General features: G+C 44.2%; 1 protein-coding gene across 2 annotated transcripts; it reads left to right on the forward strand.

Moving 5' to 3' along the window:
- The first annotated feature begins 184 nt into the window (after positions 1 to 184).
- CB2H6orf52 (chromosome B2 C6orf52 homolog) lies at positions 185 to 13,400 on the forward strand. Of its 2 annotated transcripts, XM_047857801.1 has the most exons (5): positions 185 to 250; positions 5,075 to 5,252; positions 9,594 to 9,639; positions 10,188 to 10,347; positions 13,061 to 13,400. In XM_047857801.1, exons 2-5 carry the CDS (start codon positions 5,161 to 5,163, stop codon positions 13,207 to 13,209), a joined length of 447 nt encoding a protein of 148 aa, XP_047713757.1. In that variant the 5' UTR covers positions 185 to 250; positions 5,075 to 5,160; the 3' UTR covers positions 13,210 to 13,400. The 2 variants fall into 2 exon arrangements, with proteins under 2 accessions (XP_047713757.1, XP_047713758.1); XM_047857802.1 differs by lacking the exons at positions 185 to 250; positions 10,188 to 10,347 and adding an exon at positions 4,688 to 4,854.
- Positions 13,401 to 15,194: the final 1,794 nt, after the last annotated feature.

The raw sequence follows: 15,194 nt of genomic DNA on the forward strand, positions 1-15,194 counted from the left end.
AGGAAAAAAAGAAAGGATGTCACACGAGGAAGTTCTCACGGCGAGGAGAAAAATGTTGGGGGCAAGCAGGCATATTCTAGGTGGCTGTGAGGTAGGCAGGTCTAAAGGGGAATGGGGCGGGACATCCTCTGCGGAAGCCCCTTATTTCCGTGACGTCACGAACAGGGCGGGGCCTCTTCCGGTCTGGGCGGGGCCCCTGGCGGTGTCGCGTGCTGAGTGCCGAGCCCGCTGTGCTGTGGGCTGTCAGACGGTGGGCAGGAATTGGGTTTCCTTTTTGCGCAGGCAGCATAAGCAAGCGTTTGTCTCTCACGTTCTCTCGTGACAGGGCAGAGAGGGGTCGGCATTCGTGGTTAGCGGCTTCTAAAGCAGGCCGCACACCTTTCCTTCTAGCTTGATTGGTTTGTCTGACTTCGGGGTCACATTGGCCAGCGTCGCCGCACATCCCGGGGAGGGAAGAGGACGCTTTACCTGAAGTGATAACACGAGCTGCTTGAGGACGAAGTCCGCAGTCATCGTAGGTGAATGTACCAAAAGGAGATCTCCCATTTCACTTTGACCACCCCCCGCCCCGCAGTTTAGGGACCACATGAAACATGCATGAAAGCCAAGATCGCCTTAATTAGCATTTGCAATTCTCATAACGTGTGGAGATTCAGAGGTCTGTTGAAATGACAGCTTTGCACAAATCGGAGTAAATCCTGAAGCGTCATAATTAGTCTCATAAAGGCGAAGGCAGGTGAATTTGACAAGCAGGAATTTCGGATGGCATCCTCGGCGTCAGTTCTTCAACCCCCGCTTTAGTGCTGATCCTACAGGATCCTACAGGATCAGCACTTTGACCCTTTTGTTTTCAAGACTATGTGTTTCTCTGGTATTCTGAACTGTCGCTACGTGTCTAACTCGTGTTTGTTTTAATTTCCGCTGGTTTGGGTCTTGTAGAAATGATTACTCTTTGAATGCTTTGGGTGTCATTGCAACTCAGGGAAGGCTTTGTCTTCTGCAGGCTTTAGCGACTCCACGTGTAAGCGCTCCCCAGGCACTGAAAATGCTGTCGTCAAACTAACCCTCTGTCTCGGAAACACATGTTGTCATTCACTGTTTTAAAGTAATTCCTTCGCTTCGTGCTGGTTATCTTCATTATGTTAAAAAAAAAAAAAAGTCAAGTTATCTTACTATTTAAGTTATTTTCCTATTTACCATCTCTTTCCTGTGTCCACCAGAGACCTACCAAAGTGAGGGGGGTGTGAATAGGTGCAGTGGATGTTGGCTGGGCATGGGACAAAGAATGACTGAATAGGACATTTCTTTGAAGTCTCATGTTTTATCTTGAAAACTGTTAGAAATCATCGGAACCGATTCTCGAGCTCAGAAGACCATAGAGAAGCATTTATCCAGGTGATCCCGCTCTAGGGCAGTTTATGGATAAGTTCTGAGGGCTCTCCAGCCCCTGAAATTAGATGCACAATTGTTTATGTACATTTTTGAAGGAGAGCATTGATAAAATTTCATTACATTTTCAAAAGGATTAGTGCCTCTAAAGTTAAAATGCACTAATCCTGGGGCACCTTGGTGGTTCAGTCAGTTGAGCGGTTGAGCTTCCGACCGGCTCAGGTCATGATCTCGTAGTCTGTGGGTTCGAGCCCTGCGTCAGGCCCTGTGCTAACAGTTCGGAGCCTGGAGCCTGCTTTGGATCCTGTGTCTCGCTCTCTCTCTGCCCCTCCCCTGCTCACACTCTGTCTCTCTCTCTCTCTCTCTCTGTCAAAAGTAAACATTAAAAAAAATTGTTTTAATGCACTAATCCAGTCTGAGGTTATAAATGTGAAATAGGTCTAGAAAGGTAACTCAAAACCACCCAGCTAAGGGACAGTAGACCTATAATGCTGCTACTTTTTACATTTCCTTGGGCTCAAACTTTCTCTTTAACAAAGAAGAAAAATAAAGCAGTTTTTCACTGTCTAAAGAAAAACAATACAAAATTACATACTTGTTCAACTAGATTCGAACTGAGCATACTTCCTGCAAACCTCCTGGTCTCTTTCCAAACACAGGATGAAAAAAACCATTTAATCCTCTTCTTGTGAAAACTGCAGTTGCCAAGAAACAACCGTTAAGAGTTCATTAACACTAGAGCACAACAGGATTTTTTTTTTTTTAGTTTTGCTTTTAAATTATTGATCAAAAAGCTTTTTACACTTGAGCTGTGTGTTGATTTATTCATTCATTCAACAAATATTTATGGAGTGCCTGGCTTTGTTTGGTTTGCTGAAGAAAAAACAGTTTTTTTGGTGGGGGGGGGGTGGGTAGTAAGGTGGACATGCTGTGCTAAAAAGCAGGATACAGCAGAGAAAAATCAGCCATGTTAGAAATATGAGAGTCTCATATTTCTGCTCAATTACCCCTCCCCGCCCCCCCACTTTCTCACTGTGGCAGGTAGCAAGTCTTAATTTTTAGGACTACAGAGGTACATGTGCATATTCCCAGAGGACTTTTTGTCTCCTTTGCACATAGAAGCCGAGAGTGGGCTACGTCCCCCTGGACACTGGCCAATTGTCTGTCCTGGTATAAATTTGCTTCACCTGCTTCACGGGAATAAGGTGAAATATGAGGAGTTGGCCTTTGGGGCTTTTAAAGAGCGAAACAGCATTTGTGAACCCTTCCTTGTCCCTGTCATCAACAAAGCCCCTGAGTGTCCATCTTCTCTGGAGCTTTGCTCCTGGTCCTCTGTCCCCAGGTCCTGCCACGCTGCTGGGGGATTCAGACACGCGTCATTAACTTCTCCCTTCCCCAGCCTCTGTAACCACCTTATTATAAACGTCTAACTTCTGCTTTCTTTTCCAGCGATGGCTTTATCGCTCACCCATCTATGGGCAACATTCTGATTTTCCTTTTACAAAATCCAGCTCTAAAGAGAAGGAACAAAACACTGATGAAAGTTTTACAAAAAGAATCCTCAACAGATAGGTTTTATTTGAAGGCTAAGCTGCTCTAGCAGTTAGGAATTGTGTTTAACTTCATACAGTAACCTAAATCAGCCGTGGCTTAAACAAGACATTTATCTCGTAAGTAAAAGAAATCTGGAGGGAGACAATCTAGTGCTGGTACAAGGAGTCCTCAGTCATCAGGCACCCAGACACATTCTCTCTTTCAGATCCTATATTCCGGTGTATGGCTTCCCCTTTTATGTCACCTCATAGGCCAAAATAGGTGCAGCGTTTGGGTTCCAGCCATCATATCTCTAATCCTAGCACTAGGTCCAGAGAAAGGGTGGAGTACCACACGCCTCCTTCCAGTTAAGCAAACACCCTTGGCCCACACAGCTGTCCTCAATCCTCTTATAATAGTTCTATTTACATCTTATTAGCCAGACTTTGGCCGCTCGGCCACATCTACCTGCGCTTGGGGAACTAGGAAATGTCTTTTAGTGAGGCCTATCTCTGCCCCCCAAAAAAATCAGGGTGCTGTTATTTCCCCCCTAAATTTTTATTTAACGTTTATTCATTTTTGAGAGACAGGGAGACACAGAATCCGAAGCAGGCTCTAGGCTGTGAGCGGTCAGCACAGAGCTTGACGCGGGGCTCGAACCCACGAACCATGAGATCATGACCTGAGCTGAAGTCGGACGCTTAACTGACTGAGCCCCCCAGGTGCCCCTGAGATTTGTTATTAAGGAAGAAAAGGAAACTGAATAGTGGCTGGCACCCAGCAAGGTGAGGCAGAGCTGCTAATCAGTAACCTCTCCCAGGAACCATGGGGACATCTGGAGTGTAGGCCCCACTCTATCACCCTGCTTTGCACAAGTAGCTGTTCAGTAAATAATGGGTGAATAACTGAATGATTTGAATTCATGATTATTATTTTTTACAACACCGGCAAATATAGACTACATCAAGCACTTATTAACAAGCTGCAGGGAAATGGCCAGACCCGAAGTGCCCCTATTTGGACTCAAAAGTTACCTTCTCACATTTGGACACTGTGTAGACTGGCTACTTAGGCAGAATCTGAGCGAGGCTCTAATCCAAACCTATGGAATCAGAACCTACGTTTTAAACAACGTGCCGAGGTGATTCATATGCACGTTGAAATTTGGGAAGGCATGCTGCATTTGGTGTTTTTAAATAATTTTGAGCCACAGTATTATTTCTTTAAAATGTTTTCCTGTACCCACATTAAGAGGGTAGGTTAGTGTGTGTGTGTGTGTGTGTGTGTGTGTGTGTGTGCGCGTGCGTGCGCGCGTGCTCCTTCTAGGACTTCTTTCCACCGGTTGGTCGGGGTAATGATTTCAACCTGCAAGAGCTATTAAAAAAAAAAAGTCCACTAATTGCTGCTTCCAATAGTTAGCAGGTAAGTGAACTGAGGAGGGAAACATCAACGTGTGGTATTTCTTTTATGGTTTTCGTTGTTACAAATGACTCAATAATTGTAGAGGGTGGGATGGAGACTTCAGTGGGTTTCACAGTTGCTCGACACGCACTCCTCTGTGTCCCCGCTGGCTTTTGGCTGCCTTCCCCTGGGCCTGGAGCTGGGAGAGCCAGCTGCTAGCGTGCAGAAGGTCCCCCCAGGTGACCCCTATAGACTCCTACCCCACCCATGCCTTAACCCCATTGTAACAAAAGTCAAGCAAGTCATCACCCAGCAGGAACTGCTCCTATGTTAATTGCTCTCTCTGGCAGTCGAGAGAGAGATTTGCTGGGTGAGAGGCTTTAGCCCCCAGAGCTGGAGTTATTGCCTCCCGAATAAAAACTGTGGATACCTGGTCTCTTTTTGCGAAGTTTCTGGATAAATGGCTGGGCAGGAGAGTTTTGCAGGCTGTGGCATAGCTCAACCAAGTACTTATTACTGGCACTGGCAAAGGTGAGCTGGTCTGTCCTACTCCCAGTGAAAATGAAGGGCGTCCATGCTCTGTTTCTTCCGTGCTTTTTGGCAATTTCCAAACCATCGCTTTGGAAATTGGTGTCCTTAAACAGTTAACGCAGAAATCATCTTTACCACAGCCTCCTGAGAAAGAAGAAAGAGTTTTGAGTGATTCTACCTTGCTTGGTGATGTCATTCTTGTCTCCCCTCCGCTCATTAGGGGGAAGCCCGTGTTCCAGCCCTGCCTGGGTTACCAATCGGGCAGCTGGTTTGAGCAGCAGCACAGCGGTTACTCCCTCTCTGGCTATGACTACGGCTGTGCAGCAGAGAGAGATGGACACAACCTTTCTGTGCGTGAGACCTCCGGATGCCCAGCTGCAAGTCTGGTCACACCTAAGGTACCCCTCCCTGAAATGAATCCTGTGTCGTCCGTTAGCCCAGCATGGAAGTATCTTTTTCCTACCTTCACACCTCCGGATGCTCTCATTCAAATTCCCACAGCCATGGCTTTTGCTCCCCATTTTAATGCCAGAGAGGAAAAGCTGATGACTTGCCCACAATTTAAGTCATCACTGTCTTCCAAAAACAAAATTAATAGGCTGATGAAGTCCGTGCTTAAATTCTTACTGCTAAATTTTAGATTACCACTCATTTGATTTTACTCTTTTTAAAAAAAAAAAAATGTTTATTTTTGAGAGAGAAGAGAAACAGAGTGTGAGTTGGGGGAGGGGCAGAGAGAGAGGGAGACACAGAATCCGAAGCAGGCTCCAGGCCCTGAGCTGTCAGCACAGAGCCGGACGTGGGGCTCGAACTCATGAACTGTGAGACCATGAGCTGAGCCAAAGTCAGAGGCTTAACCCACCGAGCCACCCAGGTGCCCCTTGATTTTACTCTTAAACACTTAAAATAGGACTAGAGGTAGTTTTTTGTTTTGTAATAGCAGAAAACATGAACATGCTTTTAAGAGCTGTTCCAGGGGCATCTGTGTGGCTCAGTCAGTTAAACGCCTGACTTCGGTTCAGGTCATGGTCTCACAGCTCGTGAATTAGGGGCTCTGTGCTGACAGCTCCATGCCTGGGGCCTGCTTCAGATTCTCTCTCTCTCTCTCTCTCTCTCTCTCTCTCTCTCTCTCTGCCCTTTCCCCACTCATACTCTGCCTCTCTCTCTCTCAAGATTAAATAAGCATTTTAAAAAAATTAAAAAGAACTGTTCTAATGTTTTGGTTACTAATGCGAGCTATTTCTGAAATGACACAGATTTCTGTGTTAGAATAAGAGAAAGCTTCCCCCGTCCTTGTCCCTTTCCTCTTCCCCATTTCCTCCCCAGTTAGAAGAAACCCCTGTTCAAGGGCACCTATGTCCTCTAGATTTTTCCCTTCTACTCTTGCTAAGTCAGGGTGATTGGGCTTTATTTCTGTTTGCGGAGAATTGAACAAGAATGAGCTTGTGTAGTACATACTGGTTTACTCCTTGCTTCTGCTGGCAGGTGGCATCAGCAGATGTTCCCCTTTAATTTTTTTTTTTGAATGTTTATTTTTGAGAGAGAAAGAGCGCGCACGCACAAGTGCACAAATGCGCGCAAGCAGGGGAGGAACAGAGAGAGAGGGACAGAGGCGCACTGACAGCACAGAGCCCGGTGAGGGTCTCGAACTCAAGAACCATGAGATTGTGACGTGAGTGGAAGTCAAGACTCAGACATTTAACCAACTGAGCCACCCAGCCTCTCGGAGATGTCCCCCCTTTGAAAGAGCTTTCTTTAAAAGTTGCCCATTTGGACGAGCTGTGATATTAGCTCATCCGTTGAGGGCTAACATTTTAAATGTTCTTAGCACTCAACAAACGTTTACCGATCTCCAAGCATTTGTCAGAGTGTTCTTTGCCTAAGGATAGGTTGCCGGAAGTAGAAGGTCGGGATTAAAGGATATAACATTGAAAATTTCAGATCGCGAATTACTCACCAAAAAGCCTGCCTACGTTTACACTTCTCATTGCTGTTGTGAGTGTGCTTGCCTCTCCGTGTGCAATTTACCAACGTGACAGGTGTGGAAGGCGTTTGCCTATCACTGAGGGCAAATACCTTTTAAGCTGTTGCCTGATGATACCTGCGTTCTGTGACCTCATCGATGTTCTTTGTCTACTTTCTGTTAGTTATACCCCCTTTTATCTGACTGTGCAGATGCTTGCCTATTATGGAAATTAGCACTGAGCAGTCAAAGTGTTAGTGTTCTCTGCAGTTTGCTTCCTAGTGTTCCTCATGGGATGGCCTGTACCTTAAACCCAGAGTTGGATTTAATATTTCAACCCTCAGTTTTTAGAACTTACATTTGCTTGGTATCTTCTTTTTTTTTTTTTTCCCAAACTTTCATTTTCAATTTTTCAAGTCTGTTTTAGGCATGCCTTCTTCTATATAAAATATCTTGTTATATTTCTTGTTTTTTTTTTTTTCTTTTTAAACCCAGGTCAGGTTTTACCCTGTTAGCAGATGTTTGATGTTGCATCACTTAAAAAAGAAAATTTTGCTATATTACCTGAGGTTTTAGCACATTTTTTTCTTCTACCCCTTCTCTTTTTCGCTAGTTTGGGAGATAGTCTCTGTGTCTTCCTGTGGTTACCCTTATCTTTAAATAGAGAAGTATAGGTTTGACTGCATTATCAACTTCAAAAATGAAAGTATTTCTTGATTTCTGCCCACTCATGAGAAAACAAAATTAACACCAAAGAAAGAAAAGATAGTAAGAAACAACACCACCAAAGGAACAAAGAAACATAAATAAATAAAAACATTTTTAATGTTTATTTATTTATTTTGAGAGACAGAAATCAGGCAAGCAGAAGAGGGACAGAGAGAATCCCAGGCAGGCGCTGTGCCATTAACACAGAGCTCGACTCCGGGGCTCAAATCCCCGAACCCTGAGATCATGACCCAAGCTGAAATCAAGAGTCAGATGCTTAACCCACTGAGCCACCCAGGTGCCCCATAAATAAATAAAATTTTTAAAAGAAATTAACCATTTTTTGTCTCCTTGTCCCCTGCCTCTTCTCGTTTTTGTTGACACCTGCTGGGATTTTCATCCCAGTCTCCTGTCAAATTATTACCATAACATGCAGTTTCTTTTCTTTTCTTTTCTTTTCTTTTCTTTTCTTTTCTTTTCTCTTTTCTTCCCTCCTTCCTTTCTTAACACGCAGTGTCAAGAATTAGAAATCTATCCACTTTCGTGGCTGTGGTTAGCACACTTGTGCCACCTGCCTGCTTTCCTGGCGGGAGTCCCCAGTTATGAAGCTGTTCAGCAGTATTCACAACGGTGAGGCTTTGCCGTGGGCCTCTTTCACTCCCGAGTGCCCTCGCTTTATTCTTGCCTAAGAAAGGATGACCTCTGCCAGATGTCCCAGCTCTATTGTCCATTTCCCCCTCTGGGGCACGCTGGTGTTCTTAATGCTTGTGTCTCCAGGGTAAGAGGTTAGCCTCCCAAGAGCCCTGTGCGTTTTGACATTGTGTCTTTAGATCAGAGGGAGTGGATGTGTTCAAAATGACTCTCAGGTCTTTGGGCTCCTTCAGCACAATGGTCCCACACTCCCACCAGCAGAGTTAGCACTCTGCTAGCAGAACACTAGCAAAACCACTAGCAAAAGTTACTAGATGTGCCCTTCTTCAAGAACAGCAGGTACTTACTGCCCAGGTGACCCTCACACCAGAGAGAATGCTCTGTCTCCATGGAGCACCTGCTCCCTGCATCCTGGTCAGGTGAGATCCACAGTTACCTGAGCACACGTTGCAAAGGAGGAAATGTGAGGTTACTCGGGCATTGTGTTATGAGAAAGGCCTCCTTTAAGCCCAGATTCTGGCTGTCTTAGCTGTTTCTAAATAGGAAAAAATACACCAATGGTGAGATTAAACTTATGGTAACTACATAATTTATTTTCCAAACCAGGACCTATTTCAGAGTGAAAGGGAGGGATGCTTTCTGACAGACTGAAAATAAGAGACAGTGGCTCTTTGGTTTTCAGTATAAACTTGTTCTTCTTAGCAAGGGAGGCTTCATGAAGTTCATTGGGTCCCAGGAGCTACCTGGGCTATTCCTGGATGGCTTGGTTCCTCGGAACAGCTGTACATCTTTAACAGAAACACTTCCCAACAGGTGCCTATGGAGAGGAGTCATAGAAACTTACCCTGTCCCAGGAGAGCCCATAGGGTCTGGGTTAACCAAACAAGTTTTATTTGGGGAGTGCTTCTCGAATTTACTCTTCTCATTGACTGGTTAGCTCTTCTATAGTCTCTGTTATCTGCTTAAGCACCTATTGTCGTGGCCCTTAGCTGAGCTGTGGGGTCCGGGTGTGATTGGAAGGCTCTAGGGAGAATGTGCTCGTGAAGATTTTACAAGTCATCATCTGGAAATAGGGGCAGAGGTCCAGACAGAGAGTTGGGCATTTAGTGCAGGGACCGTGGAGTCTGGATGCCAGGGTCCCTGGTGTCTAGTTCCTAGCCCAGGCCCTAGGATGCCAGTTAGTTCCAGAAGCTTCAGGGAATTCTCCTCCTTTGTGACTTTTCATCTGTTGACTCAGATTACCTATTTCATAGCTGTGGTCATTATTACTTAAAGATTCTTCAAATCAAAGTTCAAAACAAATTTGATCTAAAGGGAGTTCAGTGTCTTAGATATTATTTTTGACAGTGTTTTCTTTAAAAGCGTGTGTTGATAGTAAATCTTTATTTTTTTTCTTAACATACTGATTTCCTTGTAGGAAAGCACGGCTCTGGCAGAAAAGCAAGATGAAAACCCACTGGAAGGTAACGTAAACCCTGTGTTGCCATGGTTGAAAACAAAACTAATCCATTCCCAAGGTTAGTCATTACTCAACTGGCTCGAAACCGAGAGATTCTACTGGAAAATTCCTACGTAGGTTGCGTAAGCCATTTTCTTCAGCAGTTCATCTGTTTTTTGGAAATTGTTTCTGTGGGAAGCTTGAGCTAAACCACCTGTTTGGGTCTTTCTGAAGGACTAGGAAATGGGGACATTTCCAAACAATAAAAAGACAATAAATTGTTTTTAAGATCAGTTTCCTCCATAAATTTAAACTTTGGGATTAGTAATGCTTTAATTTTGATTTTTAAGGGGAGAAGTAGGAGGTGATCACTGTGACTTTGGCTTCCTAACTTCCCTCAGGGTTATTGGTTCCTGGGGGACCTCACAGGCCCAATCTGTAGGGTTACGCAGTGCTCCTTGTAGTTCCTGATCTATTTTGAAAGAAAGAACGTGCAGGGGCACGAAATGCCCAGAGCAGGACCCTATTATTAATCGAGGAAGGGGAGAAAATGTGTGGCTTGTTTTACTTAAGTTACAGGCAAGAAAAATAGAAGAGACTCTCAGAGAGAACACCTTTGCCAGTTTCTTACCACCTGCCTGTGTTATCACATGGCCATCTGATGGTTTCCTCCACCCCCAGGGGACCCCCACAAGACCAATCCCCCCCCCACTGCCTCGTGACTGCATCAAAGGTGAGAACAGCTGTCTTTGTAGTCCCAGTGACTAATACAAAGTCAGCAAGTCAACAGGTGCTCAGTGTTCAAATGAAATGAAACTGATGTTTAAAAGAAATCTTTAAATGCTATGGGGGAGTTCTAGTTTTATCCAAATACATTTGATTGAAATGTGAATAAAAGGTATGCATTCCATCTCTCAGGGGAATTTCATTCTGGTTAAAGCCTGAATCCATTCTCCCTGCCTTCTCCAGTCCTGCGGACGGTATAAAAATGACAGAGAAAGACCCACAATAAGTGTGCTTTCTGGATGCAGACGGCCTGGGTTCAAATCTCCCTGACAAGCTCTGTAATTCCAGGCAAATTCCCCTCTAGGACATCAGGGCCCCATCTGTGGAATGGGATGTGAAAACGAACCTCCTACAAAGTGTGACAATAGCTCTAAACTGTTTTTAAGTGTCTTAACTTCATCTGGCAGATAATAGCAATTTTGGTGGTTAGTATAAGCTCTTCGTAGAGTGGGGGGAGTTCTGTCCAGGGCAAATGTGATTTAAACACAAATCCAACCACATAGAGAGTTTTAAATTTTCTAGTAGCCAAATTAAAAAAAAACAACTAAAAAGGAACATGAAATTAATTTCAATGCTTGAAATATTTCAGGTATATTAGGTTACATTTAAACATGTAATTAATATAAAAATAAGTGGAATTTAAAAAATCTTTTTTTTTAGTTAATTTATTTTTTTTACATTTGTTTATTTTTGAGAGACAGAGGGAGACAGAGCACAAGTGGGGGAGGGGCAGAGAGAGAAGGAGACACAGAATCCAAAGGAGGCTCCAGGCTCTGAGCTGTCGGCACAGAGCCTGATGCAGGGCTCGAACTCACGGACTGTGAGATTATGACCTGAGCCAAAGTCAGATGCTCAACCGACTGAGTCACCCAGGCACCCCAGGAATTTAAAAAGCTTAATACCAAGTTTTTGCAATGCAGTGCATATTTACATCACCTCTCTGATAAGGACTAACCTCATTTCCAGTGCTCAATAACCACATGTGGATAGGGGCTGCTGGATTAGCTTGGTCTAGAGGTCCACCAGGCTTAGGGAAGATGTATTCGTTTGTCTTTTATGGGCTTCTTCTACCACTAGGGTCAATGTCACTGGAAGGACCTAAATCATTAATCTGGGGTTCATAGCTGACCATGCTGTGTCTGTTTCTAGGCCACAGGTTAGAGGACAGGCAGTACTTATATGGATGTGGCCCTGACACCTTTCCTGTGACCAGGAACCTAAGTCAGGAGCCTTTTCACAAACACCTGCCCATAACAGTGAAGGAAAGAACCCTGGGACATGACCTTAAGAAAGAGAATTTCAGAAAGCTCAGAAAAAAAAAAAATCTAATTTTATGACCAGATGCTCTCAAAGGAAAGATAAAAAGGGAGGGGAAGCTCTAAACAATAAAAATCAGACAACACAGTCACGAATGACTCCAGGGAAGAAAAGTGGGAAGTAGTTCATGAAACTTATATGATGCTTTAGGCCTATGATGACGGTTGATAATCTTGGTTCTAAAAAAATCACAGAAGGATGTTATTCAGCTCAGGCTGCTGTAACAAAATACCACAGACGGGGTGGCTTGAATAACAAATTTATTTTTCATAGTTCTGGACACTGAGAAGTCCAATATCAAGGTACTAGCTGCTTCAGTGCCTGGTGAGGGCTCTCTTCCTGGCTTGCAGACGGCCACCTTCCTTCTCATTATGTCCTCATATGGTGGGGGAAACATAGAACACCATCACTGGTGTCCTTTCTTATAAGGGCACTAATCCCATCAGACTAGGGCCCAACCCTTATGACCTCATCCAGCCCTGATTATCTCCCAAAGGCCTCGTCTCCAAAATACCATCGCATTGGAAGTAAGTGTCTCCATGAATTTTAGGGGGCACAAATATTCAGTCCAGGACAGGCATACAAATACAAATGAATAGTGTGGTCCCTTATGAGTATTAGGAAGTAAAAATTATGGTCCTGAATGAGCTAAGGCTTGCAAACATTACAGAGGAACACAGCAAGGGCTGCTTCAATTACATTCAGTACAAGGAGAGGAAAAAACGGATGGCATTCAGCACCTTGGAAACCTGACAACTTGGAATGAATATCTAGGTCTGATGCTTTCATGGTAACTTAACACCACCTCACCATAGGGTTCCAGGTTTCAGAGAAGGAAGCCTGTGCCCCCCTCTGTTTCTGAATGGGCTGCTATAAACAATTTATTCACTTACGTCAATCTGCTAATTAAGCAAATAAAGCAACATGTTTATTGTTTCAAAGCCCCGTTCTGGGGATTTAGTCCTGGCTGGCTGGTGTCCTGTCCACCCAGGTGCTCGTGCTGGAAACTTAGGGCTCATCCTTGACCCTCCCTTTCTCTTTTGCCCCAAATTGAACCCATTTCCAAATACTGTCCATCCATCTCCAAAACATCTCTCTATCCGTCCATTTTCTCCATCTCTTCCACCACAGGGATGCTGGTTGAGCCTGGTCATGCTACTTTCCCAGCTCCCATTTGTATTTTCAAATCTTCTTGAAAGGAAACGCGCAGTTTAAAAACTCTAACGTGAAACGTCTGCAATATTTTCCTGCTGATGTTTTTATGAAACTCTCATTTCAAGCCATTTCTAATATGTGTCCTGTAACACTTTTTTTTTTTCCATATGCGTTATTGGCTTCTGCAGATCCAGATCTTCATTTGAATATTGAAGAACTGAACAAGGAGTTTATGGTAAAAAGTGAGGAACTCTATGACTCTCTCATGAGTTGCCACTGGCAGCCTTTGGATACGGTTCATTCTAAAATCCCAGATGAGACCCCCAAAGAAGCATGATGCTCATGAAGCTACCCAACTGTCAGATCAATTGCATCTTGTTTTGTTGGGGTTTTTGTTTGTTTGTTTGCTTTTGTTTTTGTTTTGCTAAGACAAAAAGAAATCTGTCAGGAATGTACTCGATGCTATATGTAAATACAAATCACCAGGACTTAAATGTGACTGACATGATAGAATGTAATGTAAATAAACTTCACCAGCATGTCCATTTCTGGAAGTGCGTTATATTAAATAAATGCCAGAAGAGGTCACATAACTATCATGGTAGAGTAAGCTGCACTGTAAGACATTTGAAAATAGGTTTGGAGCCCCTGGGTGGCTCAGTCAGTTAAGAAACTGACTCTTGAATTCAGCTCAGGTCACAGTCTCACAGTTCATGAGTTCGAGTCCCACATTGGGCTCTGCACTGGCAGCATGGAGCCTGCTTAGGATTCTCTCTTCCCTCTCTCACTCTCTCCCAAAATAAATAAACTTTTTTTTTTAAATGACATTTGAAAATAGGTTTAATAAGAGGTGAGCCTCTGGTTGGGGCATTAGTGGATAGATGTGTAAATGGGTAAAGAGTGTGGAATCCCATAATCTGGCTTGATGGCAATTGATGGCCAGAAGTTAGCAGGAGAATGATTATGCTTGAAAATTTGGGGGCTGCTCTGTAATTGAAGCTCGGTTTGGTGGGGCAATATATATTATGACATGCAGAAGTTGGTGACATTTGATTCAGAAGATCTAGATTTAGAAGAAGATAGTGAAAGATAAAGTGAAAGCATCAGCATAAATGCATATGGTGAACAGTCTCCCGTCCTGTGGCTGGAATAGTCCAGACTGCCGCTGCTTTCCTTCTGGTGGTCACTATTAATCCTGTGAAAGGATAAACATCCAGCCCAAGCACGAGGATGTCTTTACATTCTCTAATACCAAGTGGAATGAGGGTAACTTGGGAGGTAGCAAATGCTGGGTCGTGGGGCAGAGAAAGCAAGAACAGCCTGACACCTCCTTTGGAGATGAACAGATTCTTCCGAATTTTCAAATTAGCAATGATGGGGACAAAGTGTAGTGTGAGCAGCAAAGGACCCCTCTCGTGATTGTAACCAGACAGTGGCAAAGGGAGTGTGAAACGCAACGATTTCTGCCAATTGGAACAAATTCCAACCTCAAAAAGGGGCAGGAGCTCTAATTCTAAAAGAGAGAGAGAGGAACAAAAAGCTCTTCACAGAGCATCAACATTGTTTACATAAATACCAGAGGTTGCTGTAGTTAGATGCGTCTACTAAAGTTCTGGGTAAACAGTGATCATCAGTCACTGGTTGGTGTGGTCAGACCTGTTCAGTCCTTCTGCTGGGGGTTAACAGTCAGTCATCTAACTGGTTGTGATAACCCCCATTGGGCCTATTTTGTGGATCAGTGTGGGCCATAGGTAATCAACAGTGGACTTTGCAGTTCTGTTTGTGGTTATTGTGTCCAAGCAGATGAGCCCCTGAGAGCAAGGGTAGGCGATATTTCCGTGCTGCAAGTAGAGAGGTAAGAAAACCAAAGATGGAAACTTGTGCTCCATTCTTAGAGATGACTGCTTGGAAAAATGTCTTAATTTCTGGTGCTGCTATGTTTTGCTCTAGGAAGAAAAAGAAAACCAGGGGGCCGGTGGGATGGAATCCCCAGTGTCTGATGAGGCAAGGTTAGGATTGTGTGGACCTACGGACCCTTGCCTCTCATTAAGTAGCCTTCATGGAGATGGGGACTGGGAAGATTAGGCTCCTTCTTGTGATGCAAGAGGGAGGAGGTGCTGAGAGCTGACTAGGGGGTGGGCATCTGGCGGTATACACTGATCGTTGTGGGGTGCTTTGAGACCTAATGGAATGCTTCGGCTTTCCCTGAGTGAACTCCGTTAGGGTTTCAGCAGCAGAAGCCACAGCCCAGCAGGAGTCCCGTAATTACCGAGATGTGATCTGTCTTCAGAACCCGAGGGAGAGGGAATGTGGCTGGCCTCA

This window comes from Prionailurus viverrinus, chromosome B2 (genome assembly GCF_022837055.1).
Source record: "Prionailurus viverrinus isolate Anna chromosome B2, UM_Priviv_1.0, whole genome shotgun sequence".
Classification (NCBI taxonomy): domain Eukaryota; kingdom Metazoa; phylum Chordata; class Mammalia; order Carnivora; family Felidae; genus Prionailurus; species Prionailurus viverrinus.